Raw genomic sequence first — 23,236 nt, 5'->3', positions numbered from 1 at the left:
GCAGTTTCAGGTGCCATCTTCTCTAAACCAAGGAATAGTAGGAATCATGTGTCTATTAAATTTTTCTCCTCTATTCTCAGAATAATGTCCAGATTCTGTGGTGAAACAGACATGTAAAAAACACTAAAGAAATGTGGGGTCTCAAACTCGCGGCCCGCCCACCAATTTTGTGCGGCCCGCAGACTAATCAAACTTCGTGGATTAGTCTGCGGGCCAGACTGCGGGCTGCACAAAATTGGTGGGCGGGCCGCATGCGGCCCGCGGGCCCGAGTTTGAGACCCCTGGCCACTGTAGCTCCTTTTGTTAGCTTATTGTTACATATCAAAATGAGACAGCTTTTTAAAAGGTGGATAAATGTGTTAGGGGTTTCAAATAATTACATACAAGATGAAAAGACGACAGAAGGCACATCAAAGCATCTAAGAAAGTAAAAGTACTGATCTTCTCTGAATCTTGAAGAGAGAATGATTCCTATGATCAGTGCTATTTAAACAAGACTCAATGAAAGAATCAAAATTTGACAGAGATCTTTTTTCAGAAATCAGAGTCAAAGGCAATATAAAATTAAGTATGTAAAGGCTGCAAACATACACATATACAAATATGTACATATTATATACCTATATACATATATGCACACACAAATATATACCTATAGACACATGTATATATAAGCATATAGAACTATATATGCACACATATATACATATATCTATACAGACATTGTAAATACATAAACACATATACCATACAGACACATATATACATATAAAATCATATATATATGTATACACATATACACATATATACATTATATACCTATAAACACATGCACACATAGATGTATACACACATGCACCTATGTGTACATGTACACACATACCTATATACATATTATATATACACATATACCTATAAACATACATATACACACATATATGTACACATATGTATGTGTATATATATGCAGATACACATATCCACACATGTATATATACCTATATACACGATTTATACACATAAGTACTTATAAACACACGTACACAATAATGTATATATCCACACACACATATATATACACATACACATATATAGAATATATGCATACACCTACCCATGCATATCTATGCACAGAGATTCACACATAGTCATTTGGGGAAGGTGGTGATAAGTTGTTGGTCTAATAAAACATGAAGCACTTAGTAATCATTGGCTTTTTAAAACAAAAGGAATATGGCTTAGAGAGTCAAAGGGAGGTGGCAGGAATACATCTAAAGGTTTAGAGGAAAAAAAAGACCTGTGTAAACAACAAGTACATACAGCTTAGGGCAAAAATAGGTTTAGAGTTATGAGTACTCAAATCACAGAGTTCAGTTTTGTAGTATTATTTATTAATTACTGTATTGTTTTTTATCTGATCTCTTGAGGCTCCTCTTGGCTGCAAGACTTTGAATTTATGTACTATAAAATTAAGCTCTTTTAAAGTCAAACAGGAGGCAAGAGAAATTATTTTTTTACAAATATTGTGGACAGATTAGGTAGGTTTTATTTTTCCTTTAAAAGTTCTGCAGTCATGTACCATGGAAACTAAGAAAAAAAACTTTATACTGGATGGAAAAAAATCTTCATTTTTATTAACTTCTACTGAAACTTATCATTCCTTTCAACTATTAACCTAAGCAACAACACAGTAGGATTGGCAATCACTGTTCTGTCATTAGTACAAATTCCAGGCATTTTCAGATCATGTTACAATTGTACTACTGTTTTAAAATAGACTAATCATTTCTTCTCAATATTTATTAGACAAAGCACTAGATCTTTTACTTAATGAGCTCACAAAAAACATATTTTTATACAATTTGAGAAGAACATACAGATGAGTTTTGCAGCTATTCAGTATTGCTACCTAGTCCAAACTTCACCAAATGTTCTCTGCCTTACTTTTCTTTGACTACAAGATCTCCCAGAAGCATATTCATGCCCTTTTCCATGGTAGTGAGTCAGGTTTCCAGCAACTTGAAGTCACACATTCTAAGGTTTTCATTAGCCTTTCTATCAGGTAGCCCCTTACCTGTCTCACAAAAACTTACCCAAGAAAAAATAGGTAATAGTTCTATATTCATAAACCATTCTTTCTCATACAGAGGTCAAAACAAAAAATAAGAGACCGATTCTAGTTTTAGAATAACATAATCTGCTACTTAAATTATGTTTTGTTTTGCTATTTTTCAATTAGTATATGAATTTTTTCTGTGTTTAGGACTACTCTGCAGGCTCTGTAAATGATGTCCCCAAGGTGTGCAGTGCACAGCCTGTGACAGTCTGTTTCTGGCCGTTGCTTTTAAATCACTTGAGTACTCTTACTTTAGTTAAACCTACATTGTGGCCTTCAATGGACACACATATGGCATCCTTTGTCTCAACTGGTTGAAGTTATTAAAATTCCAGCCCAAATCATCTCTAACTTTTAAACAGAACATAGTTCAAAACTTGTTTAGGAAGTGATTTTTCTCCTTTCTGGGGAGACCAGCAAGAATTACAACTAAAAATTCTTTTTTTATATTTTTTTAGTGAGAGACAGAAACAGACAGAGGTAGACAGGAAGGGGGAAGAGATGAGAAGCATTAACTCATAGATGGTTAATTCAGTTGTTCATTGATTGCTTCTCATATGTGCTTTGACCGGGGTCGGGGGCTCCAGATGAGCCAGTAACCCCTTGCTCAAGCCAGCGACTTTCAGCTTCAAGCCAGCAACCTTGGGCTTTAAGCCAGTGACCTTGGGCTCAAGTCAGCAACCATGGGATCATGTCTGTTATCCCATGCTCAAGCTGGCGACCCTCTCCTCAAGCTAGTGAGCCTCTGCTCAAGCCAGCGACCTCGAGTTTTGAACCTGGGTCCTCAGCATTCCAGGTTGTTTTAGAATAACACAATTAGTGAGTCAGTCAATGCCTTACCCACTGCACTACCACCTGGTGAGGCACAAATAAAACAATTCATATTTTTGTGACAGAGACAGAGAGAGACAAAGAGAGAGACAGACAGGAAGGGAGAGAGATGAGAAGCATCAATTCTTCATTGCGGCACCTTAGTTGTTCATTGATTGCTTTCTCATATGTGCCTTGACTGGGGGACTGTAGCAGACTAAGTGACGTCTTGCTCAGGTCAGCAACCTTGGGCTCAAGCTAGTGAGCCTTGCTCAAACCAGATGAACCCTTGCTCAAGCTGGCAACCTTGGGGTTTCGAACCTGGGTCCTTTGCATCCTGGTCTGATGCCCTATTCACTGCGCCACCACCTCGTCAGGATAAAACAATTCTTAACATTGCATTCTGTTTACATGTTAACCCAGGAGCAGGTTTCATACTTAACACACAACAAAATCCCAAGAATCAACTTATAGGAGTTGCAACATGACAGAACACATTATCTACTGGGCCTCAGTAAGAACACTGAATTTTTGCTATAAAACAAACCAGCTGGTTGATGCTGACTTGGTTACGTGAAATGAAGGACTTCAAGTGGTGATACCATATGCCATGACTTACAATTCTAAAGAGAGTCAGTGCCCATGTGAGGCGTGTAGTGTACCTACAAGATACTAGAATGCAGGGACAAGATGACCATAAACAAGCATATTTCCCCTAGAAAATGAAATACTGTACAATGAATAGTGCTTTTGGAAGGACTAGGTGGTTAAGCAGGAGGACTGCATGGTCCATGGTCTGAAGTGTACCCTGTGAGCGGCTTGAAGACAGTACCTGCTGCACTGTGGAGTTCCCACCATTCAAGACAGCGATCCCAAGCTTCAAAGTAGCGGCTACCATTGGTCCAGTCTCACCTTAAAAATATAAAAAATACTGTCCTTACATTACTTCACCTGCTGCATCAACCTATTCTACCTCAAAATGTATACTTCTTAAATTACTATTACCAACCCTACAAATCTCTAAAATGGTGGAGGGGGAAAGACGGACTTCCTTACCAAAAAAAAATACTTAAAAATAATGCATATTTTCCCATCAATGCTTTTTACCAAATTTTGTATAATATAGACAAAACTGAAACTATATGAGGATAAAAAAGAACATGAAAATACAATTGATTTTGAAACAGAGACCTAAAATTATTAAAATTAAAAACTATGTGTATTAAAATAATATTAAAATTAATATAAGCCACTTAAAATTTTCCTTAAGGAAAACTCCTTCCTCCTCCCTCAACAATGTTATATTTGAGCAATTTTTACCATTTTTTATTTAATCACTTTAATATGTTATAGTCTCACTTTATTAGGGTGATTAGTTATAATTTTAAGTTATTCAAATGATAATGGCAACATTTTAAATCCAACTATTAACTATCATGTAAAATATTATATTTTATGTTATTCAGCTCTACTTATCTTTGAAAGAGAAATATTCTCTATCTTTAGAATGGAACACCATTACTTTCATTCCATCCCAAAATACAACAAAAATGTCTTCAAAAAGAAAATACTATTAATGTAAGAAAAATCATCCTGAAATGGCTGGCGACTGAAAAATATAATACTACTTTAGTTGTCAAAAAGACTCACTTTAAAAACCTACACAGTTAAATCAAGGGTGTGCAAACAAGAGCCTGAAGCCAAACCTAGCCTGTCATGTTTTTTAAATAAAGTTTTATTGAAACACAGCCACACCATTCGCTTACATAATGTCTCCAGCTGTTCACATTTGTCAATTCTCTAACCTGGTCATGACCCAAGAACTCGGAAACAGGGGGTGGGTGAGCTGACCTGCGGGAGCCCCTGCATAGAAAGAGGACAGAGGAGCTCACCTTTGCTGGCGCTGATGGTCTGCAGGACCATCTCAGCGGCCCCGCGCTCGTGCAGCCGGGCTTGCTGGTACAGCAGCTTCTGCTTCTCCATCTCCTTCTCCTGAACACAAACCCCAACCATTTATGTATTTATGTTGTGGTGACCAGTCAGCGGAGCCACTGTCTAGTAACCACATGTTTAGTCATCTCTTCATGTACGGGCTCTATGACAACATTATGGATCATTTCAACACCAACACTGTTAGGACACAGATGTGCACGTATTCAACGCTTGGTTTTCTTTCAACTTGGTTTATCAGGATGGATTTTTGCAATTTTAATGATTTGATTAGTCCAAAGCCTGTACCATGGTTTTGAAGTAGCTGTATTTCATAATCAAAACTTGCACTTTCTGAATTAGACATTTGTGCATAAGTTTGTCATGTTTGGGAAATTTCCCGTATCATGGCCATAACTTGATACTGCTCAGCAAATGACTCGAGTTGCGAGATATCACCGAATGACAGAAAAACATTAACTCAGACGGGCTGGAGTTTAGACAAAATTGAAAGCTGATATGTATAAAAAGTAGGCTTCAACTATGTAGCAGACTTATGAGACAGATCTCTCCAGGGTCCCCCAAAGAATAAAAAAGCCATGTGCCTTTATATTTTGCGTTCTCTGGAGGCAACGAACAATACTGCATGGTGCTGCTGGGGCAATGGCTGGAGTTTGCTCTGTTCCACTCACACTACCACTGAAAACATAAAGAAGAAAATAAAGGGAAAATATAAAGGCACAGCAAGTTCAAGACTGGAAGGATCATTCACTTGAGCGGTTCAGTTCTCTGGAGAATTGAGTCAGGACTAAGCAGTAGAAGTTGCAGATGAAAGTTGCATAGAGCCCTGTGACAGTGAGTCCATCAATGGCGTGGTAGAGAAGCTTAGTCAATGGGACATGAAACGCTCACTTAGTATCATGTCCATAAACACAACGGCCAAAACATATGTGACCTCAGAGCAGGAGGAGCTGCAGCAGAGGGACAGCTTTGCTGCCATAAACTTTCCATCCAAAGTACGGAAAATAGACACTGGAAGATGGAAGAGGTTTAAAAAATGAAGGCTTGCTGGTTACAGAATATGAAAAATAAAGTAAACTAAAAGGAGGGGGAAATAAATGGGCTCAAACAAATGAAAAAAAGAAACCTTTAAACCAAAAGCAACCGACACAGACACCAATGCTGTTACCAGAGAGTTCTCGCCGATGCTGGCAAAATTGTTTCTTAAATCTTTGATAATATCGTGCTGCGAAAACAAAATCAATCAGGGTTTTTTTCACACTATAGTTAGAGCTCCTGTGGTTAAATTTTTATTTTTTCTTAAATTATGTGATAGGCCTAAATGGAAGCAGAGAAAAGAAAAAGAAAAGGCAGCTTTGCTTTGTGGTAGCCATGCTGACATCTAAAAGGTTTGCCTTCATGTTTAAACCTCTTCCTGGGAAGTCAAAAACAGAACAGAAACAAAACCACACAGACACACAAAACCATACAAGTTCAGAAAAACTGAAAGAAGACCCTTTTGTCTGCTCTGCGAGTGTTGCTGAAAATCAGTGAGAAACATTTGATTCTTCCTTTTAGACCCAACAATCGTTTCCTGTTCTCCCTTTGCCAGAGATATTCATGGAGTTTTGCTTGCCAGCTTTATCAGCTCCTTTCATGAGAAGTGTTTCAATAAGACAGTGCTAAAGAATTATCGGTTTAGGAACTTCCCTATCATTTGCATCAACGACAGAGGCAAGGGAGTTAAAAAGATCAATTTCATTGTTCTTGACCCAATAGAACATATAGTCATCAGGACTCCCAAAGAATATGGCGGTACACCATGTATTCTTGAGGGGAAAGAACAAAACAGCAATAACCTTTGCCATTTCTGCTCCCAAAGTAGGTAGGTCAGCTCAAAGTTCTGCCAGAACTACTTGCACAGTCCATTCTAAGGTTCCATGGTATGGATTGAGGTCAGGAGGATCAAGCAACAGACAGGATGTCCTTTAAAAAATACACTCTCTGGGAAAAGATCACTCTCGTCTTTCTTCTATGGAATCTAAATGTTTAATAATAACTATTTCAGGGATGATGAGGACACTCATTTGAAAATAAAATATTGAAATAAAAAGATAGAGTGAAGTCTTGGTAGGAAGGGCTGTGCTTCATAAAGAAGGGGCCAGTCGACCTCTCTGAAGTCCCCTCAGTGGCCTGGGTTGGGAGCACACTCTTCACAAGATCTTCAACATCCTTCTTCCAGGTGCTTTTCCCTTTGACAACCGCTTCTCTAAATTTTAATCTGTCATTGGAAATTCTATCACAACTTAAAAATAAAACTTCGACAGCTAAACCAGAAATTATCAGACAATAAAATGATAGATTATGTGGAAAGAAAAAAACACCTTCATTTCAAATTTACTGCAGATTTGCTTTTTAAAGCAAATTAGAGACAGATCTTTTAAAAATATCTCACTTAGAGAAGTCACACTTCAAAGTACTTTTTTAAAGATCAAGTTTCCTACTCACCCCAAATTCTGTTTAAAACTGCTGAAGTTTTTAAATTATTCCAAGGTTACAAAGAAGGTTAAGGAGGGGAAGAAAAAGAGCAGCCCCACAATTTGAATTTCCCTTAGGCAAACAGTTCTGATTGCCAAGAGGAACCAAGAAGTATCCGCTGTTTTCTTAGTAAGATTGTTATGAGTCTTTCCAAGGTCGAGGGTGGTCAGAAATCAGACCATGATCAAATCACAGCAGTGAAATGGCAATATTCAACATCATGATTTGCTATTAGTATAATAAAATTGCTAATATTATTTCATTTGGTCTAAGAGGGCCACATGCTTCTAGCAATTGATGGAGGGGAAAGTGAAAGTCCTCCCCTCCACAAAAAAGACATCCATTCAGTACTTCAACAACTTGCCTTATATAAGAAAAAATATTGAAACTAAGAGAATAAATTATAACTGGCCCTTGGTCATTGACAGAAAAATTAATTTCTCATCAAAATGGAGATGAACAGATATTTTAAACCAGGGCAGCCTAATGACAGCAAAGCTTCTGAAGGACCTTCCTCAGTCACATGGGCATCTGGGCAGCACAAGCACCACAGGCTGCAGCACATAATCTGCGCTCTATGCCCCGTGAGTCTTGTGGGCCAGCTTTTTCTTTTCTTTGCATTTCCAATCCTACAGCAACTGTTGAAAAGGTTTTCATCATGTGTTCCTCAAACTGCATGTGGAAGCTAGTCATAATATAAGTGAATTTTCAGGAGTTGAATTTTTAAAAAATCATTTCCCATGATTTAATATTATATTTCCCAATATGTAATGTTACAAGTCAACATTAAGTATTCTTATCTGGCATCTTAAATTTAGTCATAACCTATAAGATGATGTTGACCCTCACTATTATAAGGGGAAAAAGAATGAAATATAGATGATTCAGTTGGATATCTATGAGGACAAAGATGAAAAGCAGTGCAATGGTACCAATGATTTGGTTTATAATACAAACAGGACCTGGCCCATTGGCTTAGTGGTAGAGCGTTGGCCCTTTGTGTGGAAGTCCTGGGTTCAATTCCTGGTCAGGGCACACAAGAGAGGTGACCACCTGCTTTTCTACCCCTCTTCTTACTCTCTCTCTCTTCTCCTCCAGCAGCCATGGCTTGAATGGTTCAAGCAAGTTGGCACCACACCCTGAAGATGGCTCCATGGCCTTACCTCAGGCACTGAAATAGCTCAGTTGCCGAGCAGTGGGGCAGCAGCCCCAGATGGGCAGAGCATCGTCCTGTAGGGGGCTTGCTGGGTGGATCTTGGTTGGGGCACATGCAGAAGTCTGTCTCTGTGCCTCCCTGCCTCCCACCTCTCACTTAATAAAAAAAATGAAGAAAAAAAACCCACAAATAGGCTAACTGAGACTAAGAAAAACAAAAGTATTGGTAAAAGGCACATTCTCCAGTTAATGTTCCTTATTTTAGCTTCTGAAACTGTAGGCTGGCTATATTCATACAGAGCTGAATCAAGAATGCTGAGAAAACACTTGTAAAATTATAACTTTGTTTAATAAAAGACAGTTCCCTAAATTTTAAATTTTTAAACTTAATTTTTTAAAAAATTACAAGAATGCCTATGAATGTCCTAGATGTAAAGCACCCCAAGGACAGGGACCACAGCTGCCTTGCCTGTTTGTTTCTAGCACAACAGTATGCGTGCATTGGACACCCAGTACAGTTCCCTGCACAGATAAGGTCTACCGGAAAGTTCTGTCCGTTTTTGGAATAAAACAAAATACAAATTTTTCTTACCATCAATAAACTTTATTAAATAATATAATTGCCATTATTATTAATGATTTCTTGCCAGCGTGAGGGCAATCTGTATATCCCATTTTTGAAAAATGTTTTATCTTTTGATGCAAAAAATTGAACCAGTGCTTGTTTGATATCTTCTTCATTTTTGAATTTTTTGCCCTTCAAAAATTTTGTAAGGACAAAAACAAGTGATAGTCGGAGGGTGCTAAGTCCGGGGAATATGGTGGATGCGACAGACATGCTTCTGTAGCATTTCTTCCTTGTTGAAATTCGTAAAAATTACAGTGGCGTAAATGAACTTTATCAGTAGCCATGGGTACACTATCGCTTCACACATAAGACTAACGTGAATCAACTTTGTTTTAGTTAATTTGCTACGTCAGTATGTATACATTAAGTGATAAAAATAGAGAGGCACACATGCGCCAAATAAACGTGCTTACGTGTTGAAACTTGTTGTGATAGAAACCGACAGAACTTTCTGGTAGGCCTTATATAAATATTCCATAAAATGCAAGTGAATGATAGACCTACATAATGTGATCGCATGTACTTTGTACAATTAATCTGAAATTTTACAAATGTTATCTATTCATTGGAAGAATCACAAAGCTCATAAACATGAAAAGAAATTATCTAGTTTAGTTTTAGTATATGATCAAAGAGATCTAGAGTTATACAGATATAAGTAAAAATAGTTTATTTAATTTTCTTGTTTGTACATTTCATTAGTACCTATTCTCACTGTGGCTGAACTATCAAAGAGTGTATCATCTTTCAGATTCTATTTCTCAATAGGGTGAGCATAGATGCCAATGCTCTCTCTTTAACAAAGAGAGAGAGAGAGAGAGAGAGAGAGAGAGAGAGAGAGAGAATATGGTTTTACACAAAGCAAACTCTGTTTAAAGGCCAAAGTTTTACTAAGATATGCCCAGAGACAACAAAAACATTAAGCCAGAGAAATCTAGTCCGATTAATGTTTACCTGTGCTGTGCAATGTGAGCTTATGGCATACTTCTTTTCGTATCTTATACACTTGCATTTTGATTGGAATATTGTTTCTCATGGATTGAACATATTTAAAACTAATTAATACTGCTCTAAAACAATAATGCCCAGCTGAGTGGAAGCAATTTTCTATTTCAAGGTCCTGATGACAAAATTCATACCACACCACAGGAAGCTCCCTTAACAAACTGGAAAATGAGAGGATATCAAACTGGCAAAGTTAGATGAACTTAGTATATTAGAGGGAATGTGGTTTATCCTGAGCACAGTATTGACTTGAGACAGCCTTCATTTACCTCTTTGTTGTTGTTTTTTGTTGTTGTTAAGCTTTACAAGCACTAGCTCCTGCCTTAATACAGATAGAAGGGTAGACAGTCCAGCACTGCTGCCCAGGTGACCATAACCTCTAATCATATGGAAGTATGGTTAGAGCAGGAAGGTGCCAGAATGTTGAATAATTTGTGGAACAAAGAAGTTAGAATAAAGTTTATCACAGATGGATGAAAACAACACATTATTTGGATTCTGAGATCTCCCAATTCAAGGAGTTCTAGTCTATAATTCTACTTTTCACAAATGGTTATTGATCCTGTCCAGGTCAACTGGAGAAACAGCTGCCCCGCAAGCACTGGATACTGTCTCAGATTCCCTGACAAGTGATCCTGCTGAGCTGAGGGAAGGACATTTCTGGAGCCTGTCCTAAGGATACACACTCCTCATCCTCAGACACTTGGTACTCATCCAAAGCCAAGCCACCTCAGATAAACTTCATAGTATAAATTTTCAAATAATTACTTTTACTGAATTGCTAAGGACCTTTTCATTACATCACAAATTGTCCTCTTTGCAAAGCTCTTCAGGGAAAAAAAAAGCTTCAGGAATTTTTATTTCTCCCCCAAAAGACTGTCTTTATTTTATTAATATAGTAAACTGTTAAATGTATGTGCTTTTAAGTTGACTCTAGGAAAACTTGGAAACAGATGTCAGACAACCCGTATGAATTAGCAAGACCTACAGTGTGGCTTTCTGGGTTAACCTCCACCCTAGAGGGCTCCACTCCATGTCTCTACACTCTTCCTCCCTCAATACCCTCTCCCCTTCATCTGATGACATTATGTCTACATGTGTGATATTATAGATCCCCAACTAGGAAAAACAATCCATATACATGTACAGAAGCTAGAACTTGTTTTTTATAGAATATTTTTATTGTGACATTCCTATTCCACAAAAACATGGGGGTTATTTTCTTTCTCGCTGCTCTGTCAGACAGAAGAAAACTAATGGAAATGTATATGCTTCTAGCAATATTTATGCATTTAGAAGAATTATGAAGTTTCCCTGAAAATGAGAACCCTTGAATAGCAAACCAGGCCATTTAAAGGTGATTATGACCTCTGAGAATATCTAATTTTAAGTTCTTAGTTCAAAGGAGAAGAAGGTGAGGCACAGAGGAATTAAATGTGACCTGCTGTAGGTCACGAAGTCAGCACTCTGAGAGCCCAGGCCAGAGCTGTGCTTACCATGCAGTAGAAGCTTCTCCAACTTCTGTGACTTGGTTTTAGAAGGGAACTGAAACTGGCTGACTGTCATAACAGCAGCAAATGTGTGCAGAGCTAGTCATGCTGGGCAACCTTCTGAGTGCCTCCCGTGTATTAACTAATTCAATCCTCATCACACACCTCTGAAGTAGATACTATGATCAGCCCCACTTTACAGGTAGGAACACTGAGGCGTAAGACTACACAGTAGGTGGTGGAAGCTGGGCATCCACAGCAGGTGGTCCACCTGACTGTCCTCTCAGTGACTCCTTGCATCCCAGTAGCTGCACATATTGTGTTCAAGTCTAAGCTTCCACTGCGATTATTTTAAAAATGAAAGCACATTAATTCAAATCATTGTGCATATCAAAAGGGCACAACTGTATGTTTCAATGCACGTCTGCCATAGATTTTGCTATTGAGGTCCACATGCTCACATGCATGAGTTACCATCTATGACACAGAGGGCTGTGCTTCTGGGGACTTCCTCATAGCAGGTCTAGTGATCTAGCTCTCCCCATGCCCCTTCTTACCAAGCCTTGGCAATCTGCTTTGCTTCTGAGTCAGAGTCACCCTAGAAATGACCTGAAGCATTAATGTGGCTTTGAAAGTTGGCTGCTACCACACTACCACTCAATAAGGATCCCTATACTGATTCCTACAGATAAATTCTAGTTCTTGGACCCTCCGCAGGCTGGACCCACGCTGGCGCTGATTCCCCAAGGGCTTCATGAAAAGGACGGTTAATATCAGCAGGAAGTATGAAGAAATTGACTCTCACGAAACAGGAGGTGGGACAGCCCAGCAGGTAGAGTTCTCCCCCTTGCTCCCCAGGACGCAGTGTTCAGGGAGCACCAGTCTCCTGGCACAGCCCACACATCTGAGCAGCCTGCAGAATCCCTGAGCAGCGGTGGGAAGCTCTGGTGTGCTCACTGTGTGGGCTGCCCACCCTTCTCTGGGTGGGTCTATTTTCCTCTCACTCCTACTTCCTTGGAATTTAACAACCCAGCCCCAACACAGTGTTAGCACATAATCTCTCAGTTTTGTTTCCTAGGGAACCGGGGCTACCAAGAGGGCTCTACTGGAGATTAAGGATGTCATCATATAACAATGCAGTTGGCAGACTGCAGCAACAGGCATGAGTATTCAAGAACACCGGCCATCAAAATTCCTTCCCCCTTTCCTCATCAAGCTACCGATAGTAGGAACTAAAAACTCAAATTCCCTTGAGAAAACTATTTTTTCAATATTGTATCTTATATCCAGAGCTATACCTTTAAGTTTTTATAGTTAAGGGTTATTCTTTGGTAAGATTGAGGAAGCCTTCTAATTCAGATTGCTGTGTCCCTATAAAAGGAACAAAATAAACCCATTCAAGTATCAATTTGTGTAGCTATTAGAAAGGGTACATCTTACAGCTACTTCATTCTTGCAGAATTTGCCAAAAAAAAAAAAAAGATTCTATTCAAAATTAAATCATTGAGGGGCCAGATAAAAGTGCTTTTATCACTGGGTAGTGCTATAGAACATCAGTCTATAAGACATTTTGGGCCATTTTGGACCTAAATCGATTCTTCCATACTTAATGGTACCTACATTAGAATAGGAGCTAGGGTCTTTAGCAGGAATGATGTCATGTTAGCTATTTCTGAGGCATGTCCAGGAGAGCATGTAAGTTAGTCTCCTAAGCTTTTATCTCTAACTGTCAAATGTGCCACAGACATATTTAGTATTTAAGACACAAGAAATATCTCTAATCAATAGTATAGAATAACAGGACCTCAGGCACTCATCAGAAAACCTACTGCAGATTAGAAATTGGGTATTGGCCAAAGGATGTGCAACTTGCCCAATAATTTAGAAAAATGTTCTCGGAGGTAAGAAGTTAGTGCTCCATCCCTCCAGCTTACACAAGGCTCCATTCTTGTTAATTTACCATATTTCCCCATGTATAAAATGCACATTTTCTGGAAAACTTTGGGGTCTAAAAACTGGGTGCGTCTTATACAGTGGTTGTAGACTTTTTTACCTGCATTTCCCGCTTTTTCACGCTTGATTTTGTGCTCATTGTTGAAGACAATTCGTCATCAGACACAGATGAGGACAAGCTAATGGATGGGAGTTTTGACAGTGATGAGGAGTTGTATGAATTTTATGATGAATAAAACTTGAGTTCAGCCCTGGCCGGTTGGCTCAGCGGTAGAGCGTCGGCCTAGCGTGCGGAGGACCCGGGTTCGATTCCCGGCCAGGGCACACAGGAGAAGCGCCCATTTGCTTCTCCACCCCTCCGCCGCGCTTTCCTCTCTGTCTCTCTCTTCCCCTCCTGCAGCCAGGGCTCCATTGGAGCAAAGATGGCCCGGGCGCTGGGGATGGCTCTGTGGCCTCTGCCCCAGGCGCTAGAGTGGCTCTGGTCGCAACATGGCGATGCCCAGGATGGGCAGAGCATCGCCCCCTGGTGGGCAGAGCTTCGCCCCTGGTGGGCGTGCCGGGTGAATCCCGGTCGGGCGCATGCGGGAGTCTGTCTGACTGTCTCTCCCTGTTTCCAGCTTCAGAAAAATGAAAAAAAAAAACAAAAAAAAACAAAAAAAAAAACTTGAGTTCAATAACTTTATGTAATACATTTCTTTTCAAATGTCAGGCCCCAAAATTAAGGTGCGTCTTATATGTGGGAGTGTCTTATACATGGGGAAATATGATAGGTTCTTCAGTAAAAATAAATCTATCTTATGGCACACCTTCGTATTGCACAGAAATGCATTCACTGCATTATCATTTAATTTCATTCTCTCTGACCTTAGGAATGGCAGAAGCAGCAGCCACCGGAAGAACGCTTCTGGGTATGTTGCAAAAGCACAATTAAAAAGGTGGTCCGCGCCGGCACCAAAGCTCTTTGGTGATCTTGCAGAGCAAAACCCAGCATGCTCAGAAACCTGAAGTTATTTGCCTAGAAACATCACTATTTATTTACTAATTGCTTAGGTTTATAAAAAAAAACTCCAAGTAAATAAAGCATTAAACTGCAATAACAAACATTTCCAGTAACTGCCCAAACATTTCTTCCCTTTGAATTAATTCTGACTTCTTTAAAGACTTATTGTCCTTTTTTTATGGTTTTAATACTGAAGTAGACTCAAATCTAAAAAAAAGGTTATATAAAATAATGAACTAAATATGTAACCAACTGTTAAATAAGCAGTTGCAGGGAAGTATTCTGGATAAAGCAGGGTATTAAACCATCACATTCACTGAGCAGGTTGAAGAGGATTACAGTGTAAAATGTCCATGTGATGGCAGCAGGGAGGGGCTGGCAAATCCCTGGCTCTTTAGTCCCCACCCTGTTTTCGGTGTTTCTTCAGCTTTACTTTATTCCTCATGAAAGTTTCCCTTATGATGCCACAATTTTTTGTATCTCAAATTAGTCTTGTAACTCTAGATCAAAATGTTTTCTCCTAGCAAATTTTACAAGCTCTTAGCCATTCAAAATATTAAGAGGGAGGAAGCTCTTCCCTAGAATGAAATCAACACTGAGATGGTGAAATTTAACTTCCAGTTACTAACTGAAGGTATCACTAGCCCCACAAAAGCAGACTTCTTTTCAATGGCACCGGGAATGCCATTTCTCACATTTGTTTTCAAGTGATGAGACTGGTCCAAAAAAAAAAAAAAAAAACCAACAAAAAAAACCCCATCAAGAGGCATGGGCCAGATGCCACACTTCCAAGTCCCTAAGCGAACAGCTCACTACTTACAGGGACTCCTCTATTCCAGCCCAGTGTGCAACTTCAAGTTATCATGTAACAAAGTTTCAAATGACGATCTACTGAAATCATAAGAAGAAATCAATCTGTGCCAAGGAAGGGATACTGAAGAGGCCAAGTGCACTGGAGCTAGAAACTTATAGAAGGATTGCAAGACCTTATGTTACAAAAGTTTCAGAGACGTTGGGTCTAACAAAAAGGTAAATGTCACAGAAACTGAAACTCAGACCCAGACAAATACACACACATATACGGTTTACCTTGCTGCGCTGGGATCCTGTGACCTTAGGAAGGATGAGGACAGAAGCAAAATAGCAATAAACAACTGCTCAGAAGACAGCCGGTAGACCATAAGAGGTTTACACTTCAGAAAATGTTATTTGCGGCTCACAGCTTATTCTAATTTACCTCAGTTTCTTACCAATAAAGATAGATTTGAGAACAGGCTACACATACATCAGAAAAGATTATAGTGCCAAAAAGGGAATTAACTCTGGGGCATTTTCACAGCCAGCAATTGTCCTGGGTTATTCTCAAATTAGCTTTTGCATTTCTTCCACATTGACTTCAATGCAGCAGAGATGCTCATGTCAAATGGTTCTTGAAAGAGGTACTCCATGTCGGGTCCTCACCGACCCCCGTTGGTGGGTACACCAGAATTAAAGACTTGCTGCTGGGTCCTAATTACTTCCAGACTTTTAGCTCAAAGTCCAGACATGGAAATCAATAGCAAAATTAAAAAGGATCTAATCTATTTCCTTCCACTTAATTTCTTTTTGAAAATTAAACAAAATAAATAAGTAAACAAGGAGAGTGGTAGTTAACAACACCTAATTTTTCTCATAAAAAACAAACACATAGTCCAAGCAAAAGGGGAAAATAATAGCTCCTTTCCACTGGCTAGTTAACATTGAGCAGCATCTCCAATGATGTGGATATTTAAAAGCTGAGAGGTTTGAGAAAATAACCGTAGCTGGAAGGTGGTCCTAGGAAGACACGCACTCCTGCCTCATGCAAGCAAAGTGCACCAAGTGCTCGGTCCACATATGTGCAGGGAATGAGTGACCCGCTGGGCAGAAGTCACAGGAGGCCAAATCTTTAAGACTTCAATTCTGAAAATAATATCAAACCAAGGCTTCAAAGAAAAACTCGAGGTCATGTTGCTCTTCAATATTTTCCTTGTGTGCCTGTTGGAAATTTTAGATCACAACAGTCGCCAAGATGCGACAGTTGGAGCCACCTCATCTCTGGGGGCCCTCAAGAGCACTCATTCTGAACATATGGGTAGATATGGTTGTTAACTAGTCTATGTTCCTTGGTCTTAACTTTAGCAAATGTTAGGACTCAGACTGTCCACCCAGCTCCTGACATGCAGTTCCTTGACACAATAAGCTGCAGTAAGCCATGAAGCAAGAAACATAAATATCAGTTATGAGCTATGAAACAATGCATCCAAGTGGAAAAAGGCACATCTAGAAAGATCCATCTTACTTCAAAACTCTTCACTTCTTCTTCACCATCATCATCATCTTCATCATGACAACTCTGATGCACGGAAAAATTGAACAAGGTTAAACAGGATTAGAATGTATCAAGACACAAAATACAAAGCGATTGAGCATAGAATACCAAATCATTTGTCATCGATATTGTTGAAATATATGTAATATGTAAGGTGCAATAAACTTAGATGACATCATCAATGAGTTCATGACCTACATGTTTACTGTACTTTTAAAAAGTTAAAATGTTTATTGCTAATTTTATACATCTCATGGAGAGATTGATGAGGCCAATATCATATTACACAAACTACTTCTTCCTGTGCTTGCCATGTTCAAACCCAAATGCAAGCTTTAAAGACAAGTCCCATTGTTTTCTCTGCAATGTCGCTGTCACAGTGCACTAACACCTGGTTATTGAACAGGTATTTGCGATAACTATGAATTAAAATTAAGAAAGCAGTGTCCATTAATTAAAGTAAATCTTGTTCATTTAATTCTTTATTGTATTCTGTCCAAAGGAAAAAAGTGAAAATGTGACTGCTGATAATATTCTTTTATACAAAATGATTAAGCTATTGTATTATTTTGAGTTATTTTCCCAGAAATGTGATAGAAGTTGTGCTAATACATGCATATTTTTCTCTAATTCCCACAGCTGAAGCTCTTTTTGGAAGGAGAGTGGTATGGTTAGAAACAGGCATCAAGACACAGAGTGCCTGGTTCAAATCCCACTGTCCCTAGTCATTAGCTGTTTAGCGCAGGGGAAGTTCCTTTACCTCTCTGGTCTGGTGTCCATATAGTAAAGGTGAGAATAAGAAAATAATACTCAAGTCTTGAGTGGATTACATGAAGTAATACAGTGGTACCTTGACAAATGAGGTTGTTTCACGGCCAAGCTCGTGACTCAATTTGCTCATGTGTCAAATCGAATTTCCCCATTTAAATTACTGGGAATGCAATTAATCCATTCCAGCCCCCCAAAACCACATGAATTTTTGTTTCATGTGCTTTTAAATAAGAACATGTACTTCATAAATAACAAATACACACACACACGTAATAAGAGAGAATGTAAAGAAATAAACTGGTTTATGAAGTGTATTTACCTTCAACGTCAGGGGAAGATGCTGGCAGAGGGGCAGGAGACATTAGTATAACAATGGCCCCTCCCAAGCAGGAAGGTAATCCACAATTTGCAATCAACTCTCCTGCTCTGAGTGCAAGCACATAAGTGGCTGCCCAGCACCATTTTTAACAATAAAAGTGAGCAAACTCAAAAGACACAAATTTTACAAACTCATTTGCCCAACACTCGTGATTCAAATATCTGCTTGTGACTTAAAGCAAAAAATCCTGCAAGTGACTGCTCGTCTCTCAAATTACTCGTGATTTAAAGTACTCATGTGTCAAGCAAGGTACCACTGTATATGTAAATTATGTGCCACTTAAGATCAAGTGTCTGAAAAATAATAAGATTTCAATAAATCTCAACCACTATTATAATTGTGGTTTGGAATTAGAAGAAGAATCATGTGACCAAAGGAAGCTGGTCATTAACCTATGGCAGGAAGAAACCTATAGTTCTTCAAAGTGGATTATTCCAGCCCTTCTAAGGATTTATTATAGTTGACATGATAAGTGCTCATTGTATCAGTGAACTATCTGAAGGCACATGGTTAAATTTAAGTTACAAATAAGAGAATCCTTTTAATTCAATGATTCACAGTACTTTGACCATACAAATAAAATTAGGATGGGAGGGAAGGGACAAATGTGATCCTTCCATCCTTCAATGACAAGATTTTAAAGGTTTGTCACATCCATTTATTCAACCACTATGCACTGAGCATCACCCTACTATGAAGAATAGCAATGTGAACATGGTCTGCAAAGGAGAAAATAGAGGGGACACAGGTCTGTGACAGTTTAACTGTGCAGAAAAGGTGTTAAATAGCACGTTTCACCAGAAAGAAAAAAGAGTTAATTATTCATTCAGAGGGCAGGAAACCTTCCACTATGCATAAATGTCACCTTGACTCCCGTTGTCATTGGTCATCCAGGATTTTTGAAAACAAGAATACATGAGAACTTTAGCAAAACCTACCCAGAAGGCAAACCTGTGGTCTTTCATAAATTTTGTACATCTAACATTGAAAACATAGCAACTGGACTTATATGGTCCTTAGAATGACCTGTGTGTCATTCCCTCTAGCTGCATTAGTAATTAGGAGTGAAAACACAGAGGGTTGATCAGGTAACAAGGGTGTTTACTATTTAAGCAGTTAGAACCCTTCTATAAAATGTCTCTTAAAGACACAAAGTTTTTCATTTTCTCAAACATTATCTCCTATATAAATTTTATTATATTCAGGCATACTGAAGAGGAACAAGGCTTGAGATGAAGAATACGTTCAGAAAAATTGTCACTTGAGTTATAGTTATTTGCTTTTAAGCTATAAAATTCATACGTTTCTTTTGTATAAAGGGATTTAGAGCTCTAGCTGACAAATAATTTTTACAAAGAATTATTTTGAAACAAAATATTTGAAACTTAAAAATTTCTGAGAAAATTTAGTAAGATCTGCTTCTGATAAGACTAAATTTTTTTATTTATTTTTTTAACCCAGCCAGGCAGAATCTCTCTGGGGTGTGCGTATATGTGACCAATTCATCAAACCCATAAACTAACTCCTACTGATTGGCAGGAGGGTGTGCTGGGACCATTAAAAACACAGTTGCCTTTTTGACTGTGTAACTGCTCAGAAGATGGCAGAAGCCAAATCAGAAACTTTTAATTGGGATTTGAACCTGCTAAAAGCTAATGGTTGACACAGAAGAGAAAGAAATCTCAGAAGAAAGTGATCTTGGCCTCTTATAATTTTAACAAACAAGGAATGGGCCTATGGGTATAACTTAATGCATATTTTAAATACTGTGATAAGTTAGTAAAAGAAGAAAATATTTTCTTAGCCAGAAACTCATTGAGTGTTTAAGCTATGATGTTACATTCTAGATCCTTCTATATTGCTGTCTTGTTTAAGTTAGTAAAGCCATTTCATTAGGATGAAACTGCTTAAAGAGTTCAGGACAGATGAGGGGCAGTAAAGACATATTTTGACAGCTACCAAAGAGGAGTAATTTTTAAATTCCAATATTACCTAGCCAATGAAGTGAAAATTAAGACCCTAGTGAAATATCATTTTACACCCATTTTGTTGGAAGAAATTAATAAATTGTAAAATACCAAATACTGGAGAGATGGAGATTAAGAGACCTCTCTTGACCATGGCTGGTACAGACGTAATGAAATGCAATATTTGGAAACCAGTTTAACACTTTTTCCTAACTTGAATGTTCATCTATCCTATGGCCTTTGAAAACAGAAGACAGGACTAAGAATAGGCATTTTATTAGCAAAAATACGGATGCCCCAGGGATGGCTGCCACCAGCAGGAAGCCCATGCAGCTGCACAGCGCATGCCCTGATTAGAACCTGCAGGAATCTGACAAACAATACTAAGTGAAATAAACAGGCACAGAAGACTACATACTGCACACTGTGCCTTTAAATGTGAGAAACTAAAATTTAAAATATATGTAGTTATTATACTATAGGAACATATGTAATATATGTGTATCAATAAATAGGTACAGCCAGCGAAAACTTTATAGCAGAAAAGCAAGTGCATCTTGACCCTAATGTCCAGGATAGCAGTTTCCTTGTGTAGGGATATATGGGTTAAGGGGACCAAAACATTCCATGGAAGTTACTGTCAGTGTCTGCTTTTCTTGTGAATAGGGAATTTATGGGTATTTCCCATAATGTAAAATAATGTATTACTTATACATTATTAGAAATGACTGAGTAACTAAATAAAATGAGGTCATTAATGGACCACTGTTGAGAGTATATCCTGAATCTAGAGCTATGGCTGACCCAGTTCTGCATCCTGTACTGAAAACTGTAAATAAAACCTAGAGTGAAAGATGCCTTCAAAGGCCCTTCAATGATGAAGGAAGACAGAAAGACAAAGTTTCTTGAACTGAGTTAAATTGCAAGACCACGGCAAAAATAATCATATGTGAATGCAGCATGACTGCTGTTAGAGCCTAAGAAACCATGCAGGTCACTGGCAAGTTCAAACAAATGGGTGCCAATTTGGGAAATGAAGACGGACGTCCAGAAACTGCATTCTTAGAAGTTTGATGTCAATCACCGGCGCCTTAGATAAACACTGGAAGCAAGCACACTTATCAGTGTTGTGGTCAGTGTAAATGATACTGGCTGATGGAACTTTAGGAATATTTGGCCTTGGGCAATGGTCTGGCCCTAATTAGAGAAATGATCTCATATACTTAATTAACAAGTACATCAACTGTCAAAATGCAGGCTTACCTGATAGAACTCATAAGAAATGCATAAATGACATAGATTGACAAGCAGGCTCAAAAGGAAACAAACATGCAATCTGGCTGACAAAAAAGAGATGGAATTGTTACAATGTAGTGTAAATGCACAGGCTCCTAAGGCAGAACTGTGAGGATGCAGTCCCGATAGGTACGCACAGGTGACTCCCAACTAGCGTACTGTGTTCATCAATTTCTGGGTAACACATATTGATAAATTTTGCATGTGCAATGTAAAATGAACTGAACTATGGGAGCCTGGCACTCCTGGGGCACATTTAAGAGTAAAAGGAATAGGATTAAGTACGAAGGGGAAAATCATGAAAGAAACGAAGCCTCCTCAAATATTTGTCCAGGAAAAGAGATTAGATTCAGCTCCAGGACACAAGCAAAAAACGGGAGAGGCGGACTGTGACGAGGATGGCCACAGCGATCAGGGCAGCCCACCCTCAAGCCAGGGCTTCTGCCTTTTGGTCCACTGGCGCAGGATTCTTCCACTGCGGAGGAGGGAGCCCGGGACTCCTTTATAAGGACACCAGCCCACTCCATCTTTACTGCCTTTTTCATTCCAATTACAACCAAGGCCCAGGTCTCGGCCACTCCCCTCTGACCCTTCCACAGTAGTCTGGCAGGAGCCCTTCTCCTGAGAACTTCCTGCCTCCCTTGATTTACATTTGGCCCTGAGGACTTCCAGGGACAGGCAGTGACTGCTGTGACTTCACAGACAAGGACCCAGCGTGGCTTTCTGCACTGCCAGGGTCCTATTCTCATGCCTGGTCATACTCCATGCCAACTTCTAGGAGGAGGAAACCCCATGTCATTTAAAACTATGGGTTTCAACCTATTAATTGGACATGAAATCTATTTAGTGAGTACAATCTCAAACATTATAAAAATTCAAATAGACCACAAAAAGCAAGCCATATTGGTCACACAAACAGTATAATTTCATGATGACTTTATTTCAAAGTATCTATTTTTATGTTTCTATAAAAATGCTGGAAAATGTACTCCTTTCTCCGAGTTATGGTTTAAAATAATGTTGGACAACCGTGACAGTCCCCTTATGCCCTGCCCCCCTCTCCCACGCACTCATGCCCACTCTCTGCAAGTCAGTCCCTTGTCCATTCTACTGGCTTCTTCCCACCAGGACAGAGGCAGGTTCAAATCTCTCTCTTAAAGAGTAAACAAACATAATCCCCCTTCACCTCCCAGTCCATCTTGATATTTATCACCTTTTTCCTCCTCCTCCATCTCCTCTGGGCCACACTCCTCATATGTGGGTCCCACCTTCCTTCCCCACAGCACATGACCAATGCTCTCGCCACAGTCTTGCCCATTGCTCTCACCATGGCCACACAGTGAACAGGCAATCAGTCCTCACCCGTTCCACCCTCAAGATGTGACCTTGCTGACCACATACTAACTCCATTAGCTCCTGCAAATCCTCACACTTAAGATTCTCTCCTATCTTTTATGGACTCCTTTTCTCTTTCCACTCTTGAGTGTCCATGTCCTGAGAGGCTGGGTCCCAGGTCCTCTCTCTCCCCGTGGTGCCCTCTCTTCTGGGCAAGACCACCACGCGGCTGCCATTACTTTGTAATGCTGATCAAGCCCAGCTCTGGAGTTATTAGCCTTCCCTGAGATACTGAATGTCAGAGATGACCGTGTTATCATGTGTGACCTCTCCTTAGCTGTCTCACACATCTCTAAGCAACACGTTCACAATATCTTACTGTTGTTCTCCTTTACACCAGGCCTGTGTCCCTCTGTTTCCTACCACCTCCACATGTGGCACCACCACCTACCCAGCTGCTCAGGTCAGAGGCTTCTGAGAAAGCCTGACTCCCATCTAAACCCACCCCTCAGTC

At 39.3% G+C, this 23,236-nt stretch overlaps 1 protein-coding gene across 2 annotated transcripts in view; it reads right to left on the bottom strand.

Moving 5' to 3' along the window:
- LOC136404475 (ryanodine receptor 2-like) overlaps nt 1-23,236 on the bottom strand; it is a 650,806-nt gene that overhangs the window by 63,624 nt on the left and 563,946 nt on the right. For both annotated transcript variants that reach the window (XM_066383777.1, XM_066383773.1), the window contains 3 exons: nt 16,945-16,998; nt 4,819-4,918; nt 3,759-3,838 (listed from right to left, as the gene is read on the bottom strand). In XM_066383777.1, the coding sequence (XP_066239874.1) occupies nt 3,759-3,838; nt 4,819-4,918; nt 16,945-16,998 (234 nt within the window). The remainder of the gene's footprint in view (nt 1-3,758; nt 3,839-4,818; nt 4,919-16,944; nt 16,999-23,236) is intronic.

This window comes from Saccopteryx leptura, chromosome 1, assembly GCF_036850995.1.
Source record: "Saccopteryx leptura isolate mSacLep1 chromosome 1, mSacLep1_pri_phased_curated, whole genome shotgun sequence".
Taxonomy (NCBI): domain Eukaryota; kingdom Metazoa; phylum Chordata; class Mammalia; order Chiroptera; family Emballonuridae; genus Saccopteryx; species Saccopteryx leptura.
Note: the sequence above shows the minus strand (reverse complement) of the source record. Positions and strands in the feature narration are given on the sequence as shown.